General features: G+C 46.7%; 1 protein-coding gene across 1 annotated transcript; it reads left to right on the top strand.

The window, feature by feature from the left end:
- Positions 1-304: 304 nt before the first annotated feature.
- Positions 305-3,640, top strand: LOC127327836 (uncharacterized). The gene is made up of 9 exons (XM_051354639.2): positions 305-430; positions 524-635; positions 1,561-1,597; positions 2,191-2,260; positions 2,464-2,568; positions 2,670-2,820; positions 2,935-3,017; positions 3,117-3,210; positions 3,301-3,640. The coding sequence occupies exons 1-9, from the start codon at positions 403-405 to the stop codon at positions 3,383-3,385; spliced, it is 765 nt and encodes a 254-aa protein (XP_051210599.1). The 5' UTR covers positions 305-402; the 3' UTR covers positions 3,386-3,640.
- Positions 3,641-7,705: the final 4,065 nt, after the last annotated feature.

Here is a 7,705-nt window from a genome sequence, read left to right as displayed (position 1 = left end):
TCTTATCAACCTGTGTGCGAGATGCACCCTTAACCTTTGTATGAAATGGCAGGTTTCACCATCACCATCTGTGTCTAGGCTGTAAGTATTGTGCCAAATTCTTACTTCTAGAGCAATACCCATCGATTGTCCTGCTAATCCCGAGAGTTTTCTAGGTTCCAGATTCTCTTGTCATGACAGCTTCAGTGAGCACGGTGGCAAAAAAACCACTGTTGTGTGATTGATGCAGATTCAAGGGATTCTTCGACATATATTCCCTTCTTCAAGGCTTCAGGCTTCCACTATAAATATAGACAAATGGGGATGTGGACTTCATACACTTCCTTACATCTGAGATTATACTAGTACTAGAGCTCATAAGCATAAGTACCTAGTGCTCTTGTTGCAGAGACAACAGAGGCCATGAGCTATTACGGAAGCAGCTCTTCTGGTAATTTACATCTTCTCCATAGATATGACCATGCTCTAATGCACCATGGACACTGAAAGGTCAATGCTGAGATCATTGCAATTGGCCATTCAGGTGGCAGGGGTGGCCGTCGAGTCGAGTATGGGAGGAGCTATGTGGTGAGGCCAAAGGGACGTCACTTAGCCACCATTGTGTGGCTCCATGGCCTAGGTGACAATGGTGCAAGGTATTACTTTTATCTTAAACTACGACTACTCAGGTTATGCCACTCTAGTGCTAGCTAAACATGCCACCTATCTGGTTTTGATCCTTGGATTGACCTGGCACACCTTGCTTCTCTTAACAGAATACCAGAATTCCTAGCCAAATTTAGTAAATCAGCCAAATTTAGTAAATCATAAATGATGGCACTTTTCATGCAACATGCATGCTATGTGTTGTGTAAATGTGATAGGGATGCAAGAAATCACACATGTCGACCAAAGAGGATCCGAGTTAAGATCATCGCGATGTTTATGCAGACACTTTATTCCCTTGCATCTTTTTGCTTGAAACAATTGAAGTGGCCTCCTTTTCGCATGCATATATTCCTAGTATTGCATTACTCAAAGTAAATAATTTCCTTGTCCTACATTAAACCTAACAATCATCTCATGGCCATCAATATGCTCTCACTTTTCTTCATGCAGTAAGTGGAGAGGAATATCAAATACTTCGTTGATGTGGTCTAATAATAGATAAATACCGCACAAGTGTAGGTAGCTCATGGAAGATCCCTAATTTCCTATCCCATGTCTTGGAAAAGCATGTAAAGGATGCCATAATTTATGATTAGGCAGTAGAAGAGAGCATTAGTTTCTGGAGCAGAGCAGCTAAAAAGCAAGCCTAAAGATTTACCTTTTTGTGAAAAGGAAAATACAGTAATACCTAGAAGGATCTAGATGTCTTTCTAACAAGTAGGACAATAACAAGAGCTGAGCCGAAAAAGACTCAAACCTGGGGGGTAAGAATGCACTTTTAGGAGACATGTGCAGTTTACATAATCTGTTGCAAGACGCTGGAATGGAATATCTTCACCAGTTGCTGCTGCTGCTGTAATGCTATTCCTGATACAGTCTTCTAACTTCTTTTGTCCGTTCTGCAATTTTCAGCTGGTCCCAGCTTCTGGATTCTCTTCCTTTGCCCAATGTAAGCATCGATGCTTTGTACTTGAAGCACTCTTGTTGCCCGAAAATCCAATTTAGAGCTCGAGCTACATGGAGCTCGGTTTTTTTCCAAAATTTGAAAACACAATTTTAAAGTTTCAAAAAAAAATCTGAATTTTTAGATAATGATGTACTCTATGAACACACAAAATCTCAACCCGAAATGACTTATATTATGGGCTTAACAAAAATGAAAAAATCTGACAGAATTTGGAGGATTGAATTTTTGCACTGTTCACTAATTTGGATGTCAGATTTTGGCATTTTTGTGCAGCCCAAAATACGGGGTATTTCGAGTTGAGTGTTTTTTTTAAGTTGATAGAGTACATTATTTTCCACATTATTTTCGTTTTTTGGAAATTCAAAATGTCATTTTTAAATGGTTCAAAAAAGGGCCTATGTGTAGCCCGAGCTTCAAATATCCACTCTCTCTTATTTCCCAACTTAGGCATAATATTCACTTTCAATGCAATACAATCAAAGTGCAGTAGTGTAGCCTGTCTTTTTCAGTACCTTTGGGCAGTTCGTTTATCCTGCAACCAAGTTTATTCACCTTGAGGTTTATTGCTCATGTAGATCAAGTGGATATGCCCCACCGCAGCAACTCGGCCTGTCGCTGCTTTTGGCGGATTCCCCTGCACTGCATGTGGGTTTCTTCTTCGTTCGAACTTTGTTGCATATTTTGAGGCCCGATTTGGTACCTGGGAACTTCCCTTGAATGCTATGGGAAATGAACCGAGTTTTTTTTTCTCGTGAAATTCATGTGCTCCACAGAAGCCATGAAATTCATTTGAACATGGTTATGTATCTGAAAACGAGCTAAACAGCAGTTTTGTGGCACTGGAACAGGGTTTGACGTGGACGACACTTCGGTGGATGGTCGCGATGACATAGAGGGCCTGGATGCTTCAGCTGCACACATATCAAACCTACTGTCGTCTGAGCCGTCTGATGGTACTAACCTCAGGATCAACCGTCCCATTACATGGACAGCTCAATAGCTTCATCCAACTGATTATTCACCTCGTTTGGTGTTAACGATTGTGTGGATGCAGTGAAGCTCGGGATCGGTGGCTTCAGCAATGGTGCAGCCGCGGCGTTGCACTCGGCAGCATGCTATGCTCACGGCAAATTCAGCAGCGGCATCCCCTACCCAATCACGCTCAGCGCAGTCATCAGCTTGAGTGGCTGGCTCCCTTGCTCAAGGTGGTCCAACTCTGTCCACTCAGCGCAGAATCTCATCTACCAAGAACACCTGGCACTTTTTTGCTCCTAATATTGTAAGAGGCCCTAATGGTCTTGGTAATTTGATGCGTTCAGGACCCTGAGGGGCAAGATCGAGAGCTCACACATGGCAGCAAGAAGAGCCCTCTCCCTGCCCATCCTGCTCTGCCATGGAAGAGGTAAGAAGCAAACGAACAAGGTTATTGAATCAAGTAGAGCAACTCAAAAGATGAATTACACTGCCTGTTACTGAATTCTGTGTGATGTTACTCTTGCAGCGGATGAGGTCGTGTCCTACAGGAACGGTGAGCGGTCGACCGAGTATCTGCGGTCATCAGGGTTCTCATCCGTGACCTTCAAATCCTACAACGGGTACACATCTCGCATCCTAACTCGTCCTCTTTACTCCCTTGCTCCCCAGATTACATGAACACTGAACAAGGGTTTTCTCTGACGGTGCAGGTTGGAGCACTACACTATCCCCGAAGAAATGGACGATGTCTGCAAGTGGCTCAGCTCAAGGCTCGGCGTTGACCGATCTCGCTAAATGGAACAGCCTCAGTTGTGCTGGCGATGGCTTTGCCAATATAGCATATACTCCTAGCAATGAGTGTAAAACTATAGAGGGATGAATGCAGACTTAATTGGTAGCTTGTAACACTACGTGCCATGGTGTAGTGTTGGTGCTGTATAACTGGTAAGAAGTGAGTACATCGGAAGAATATGTAATGTAGTGCTTGTTTTGTAATGCTGTAATAACGCAACTGAGACAGGATGTCCGTACAATCATGTATTCATACTATACTGCCTGTGCTCATATAACTGCAGAATTTTTTTGGGTTTCAAACACCGATCAGAATCCCTCTAAAGTATAAGAAGAAAACTTTACAAGACTATACAACCTTTGCTGGCAATTATTCCTACACTTATACGTTCTGAACTACTATATCAATTTGATCTAGAGCTAGGTCCACTGTCCTTAACCTAGTTGTGTTTACAATCGCATATTCGACAGGCAGGAAGCGGCATATTTGAATGGAGGATGGGCGTCATGTACTCATGTTGAAGATGGTAAGGCGGCATGCTCTGAACTGATAACTTTGAGCATCACTGTACAAAAGGTGACTGAACTGAAGACTGTCATCATCACTGCGCAGAAGGTGACATTCTCTGAACTGAAGACTATGATCATCGTTGCAGAAAAGGTGTCTCGATCAACTGACTGTCATCATTTTTTTTTTTTTTTGAAACGGGGGCAAAAGCTTTGCCCCAATCTATTGATTAAGAAGGAGTTTTACATGAAAGAAACATGTTTAGGTCCGAAAACACAAAAGCCTACTCTCTCGGCATGATTTCTCCCAATCTCTTGGCACCCGCAATGATTCAAAGACGTGCCTCCCTCTTGACCCTATCTAGCATTACATGCAACGGTGCACTCTTATTATGAAAGATCCTATCATTACGCTCGTTCCAAATTTCCCACGTGACAAGAAGGGTGATGGAGGCCATGGCCTTGCGTTTTCTTGCTTGGTCTCCCGCCATAAGATCCCACCACTCGGTGACGGTGAGGTTGGTGCCATTGTGATGTTGATGCCCCACATCGAGTGCCAACCATTGTTTGATGGAGTTCCATAGTCGGGTTGTGTAACGACAATTGACGAAGAGGTGGTCGACGGTCTCCGTACATTGCTTGCAAAGTGGACAAAGGCCGCAATTTGGCCAACCACGCTTTGCCAAGCGATCGGCCGTCCAAATCCTATTTTGGTACACAAGCCATGCAAATAATTTGGTCTTAGGCGGCGCCCATGCCGAACCATTGCATCTCATAGGCCGATTTGGCGGTGTAGCTCCCATCTTGTGTGAGCTTCCAAGTGATCTCATCATTGCTATCGGGGTCAAGGAGGACGGTATCAAGATGCGCCCAAAGATCAACAAATTGTAAGAAGTGTTCCATGGTGAAGTCACGTTGTAGGTCGATCTTGTCAATCCAAGCCTCCCGGTCAAGCGCTTGGCGATTTTTTTTAATAATACATTTTTTTCCGCTATTTCTAGAAATAATACTCGGTTTCAATATTTGTTACAAATAATACACTTTCGGGGAGTACAGGAATCGGGAACAGCAAACCCGATTAGATATAGTCAGGGTAGACTACCCCGAATTCTTCTGAATCTCTGCGCCAGTCTGTACGATATTGCATAAGGAAACCTATCGGAAAACTCTAACCCGAGTGGCGCTAGTCGGGATGGCCTAACCCGATTAGCCATGTCCGTCAAATCACTCTGCCGTGCATGCCTCACTCCAAATTTAGACCCCATTATTTTTTTATCAAACTAAAGCTGGTTCATTGCTCTGCCATGCAGCAGCTCTACAACGAGTACATGGTATTTTGGATTCGCTGCCTTTCTGCGAGAAAATCAGCAAATAAACAGTTTGCGTACTTTTGGCTACCAGATCATAAACCAACGATCCAGATCGACTGCTACAGTACATTGCACATCAGGGCATCTCCAACGGGGCAGCGTATTTCGGAAGCTCAAAATATCCGCGCGCGTCCGTTTGCGTCGGGGGTGCCCAGCGGCACGACGCATTGTTTTCGGTTTTGCATTTTTTTCAACAAAAAACATAATTTACATAGTAAAGAAAGGAAAATATAAAATATAAAAACTAACGCATACGTCTACTCGTCGTCGTCGTCGTCGAGCACGGCGAAATCCGGTACCGGCAACAGCTAGTTGGCAACCGGCAGAACATACGCCGGTCCCGCCAGCGGTGGAGGTGGAGCATCCCACGCTAGTGGTGGAGGTGGAGGTGGAGCATCCCACGCCGGTGGTTGAAGTGGAGGTGGAGCCGCCCACGGATGGTACGCCGGAGGTGGAGGTTGAGTCGGAGGCGGCGGTTGCGAGGCCGAGTTCTAGAGCGCCCGTCATAGGGCCTCTTCCTCCGCGAGGCCCGGCGGCATGATACTGGTGGCGTACCGGGGCACCGGTGGCTGCATCGGTCGGTCCACCTCCGAGACGAGGACGCCGAGCCTCTCGATCTCGTCGTCGGTCATCGTCGTCGGGAAGTTGAACTTCCGGCCCTCCGCCATGGCCGCCTGCCATTCGTGGAAAATGCAGGCGACGAAGACGTCGCTGTCGTCCTTGGCCTCCTCGTTGTGGTAGGCCAGCGCGTCGCTCGTCGTCCTGTGGAGGCGCCGTCGACTGCCGTGTTCTATGACAAGGTGGCGGTGGCCGCTCAAACGGGAAGTCCCGGTCACCGAGGAAGCCCACCTGCCTCCTCGGATCGTCGTCGGTCTCGCGCCAGGTGTGCCAGCTATTGGAGTCGACGGCGAAGGCGGGATCGGCGCGCAGGTCCGGCGGCAGGTACCGTCGCCTGAGCCGGATCTCGGCGCTCCTCTCTGGCTCGTGCAGAGGCACGGGCGGGACAGGCACCCGAATGTGGCTGAGCCGCCAGCCGCCGCCAGGCAGGTGCACGTCCCCCAGCGGTGGCACGACGTCCAGATCCGGTGCATGAGCCGCCCCTGTTCGTCCGCTCCGCCTTCTTGGTGCCGCTACCGGATGCCTCGGAGTCGTGCTTCTTCTTTCTCATGGTTATGCGGTGTCACGTGGCGGTGAGGCGTGGGAGTGGAGGTCTAGGTGGTGTGGACAATGGCAGGGACGATGCCGGTCGACTTTTAAAGGCCGGACGCGCGCGGGATACGATGCTATTGATGGCGGCGCAGAATTCCAGCCGCCGCCCGCCAGTGCGCGTGCAGAAGAGGCAGCCGCGACATTGATGGCGAAGGCTGCGGTGCAGACGCAGACGCGGAAGCGATGTCCGCAGAAGCGGCAGCCGCGGAAGCGACGCACTCGATATATTCCTATGGCTCGCTGCGAGACGAGCCCGTTGGAAAAGCGATCGGTCACTTGGCGCGTCCACGCAGCGTCCACCGCGATGCATCCCGGGTGCAAATATACGCCGCGTTTGCGTCTCCGTGGACGGCTCGATCGCTATGCGTCGCCCCGCTGAAACAGGGTGCAGACGCATTTTTCGACCGCACGGATGTAAACAGTTGCTCAGCGTCCGTTTGCGTCGCCCCGTTGGAAATACCCTCACCATCCAAAAAGTGTTTTGTGCAACATTACTTCTGCAAACAGTGTTTTGACATCACGTTCAGCCAAACCGAGCCCATCACAGGCAGGAGCTGGGAAACAACTGCATGCAAGCAGCTGACTCGGGGTAGCTGTTTCCGATTTGAGCCGACAAGAAGCAATCGGGGAGCACGAGCCCGACAACATACGATGGAGGAGGCTGGATGCAGATTAATTCGCTGCTACTCGGGGTGCCTTATCCCAATACTTTATAATCGGGGTACTAGTCCCCGACAGTGTATTATTTTTGGAAAATTTTAAAATCATACATTATTTCTGGAAATAAAGAAAAAAATGTATTATTTTAAAAAAATTGCAAGCGCTTGTGCCACTATCATCATTAATTACTGCACAATAGGAGCAGAACTTATTTTTAAAAAATGTTTAGCAGCTTCGGAGAAAATGTTGGCAGGTTCAAAAGATGTTCACGAGGTCCAATAAATCCGTTCATGGATTTTAAAAAGTTCACCGATTATGAAAAAACTGTTCACAAGTTCAAAATAAATTTTGGGAATTATAGAACTGATTTTAGAAAATTGAAAATGAAATTATCATGTACTTTCATTTTTATTTCCCCTTTCTATTTTTTATTTCATAAACTATGTGATATTTTTTGAAATATATTACTCGCTCCATCGTAAATTAATTAACGTGGATTAGGAGTACACTTGTACTAGACATATTACATAGTTTTCGCCAATTAATTTGGACTGGAGGGACTAACATATTATATAAT

The sequence above is a fragment of the Lolium perenne genome, chromosome 1 (genome assembly GCF_019359855.2).
Source record: "Lolium perenne isolate Kyuss_39 chromosome 1, Kyuss_2.0, whole genome shotgun sequence".
Classification (NCBI taxonomy): Eukaryota; Viridiplantae; Streptophyta; class Magnoliopsida; order Poales; family Poaceae; genus Lolium; species Lolium perenne.
Note: the sequence above shows the minus strand (reverse complement) of the source record. Positions and strands in the feature narration are given on the sequence as shown.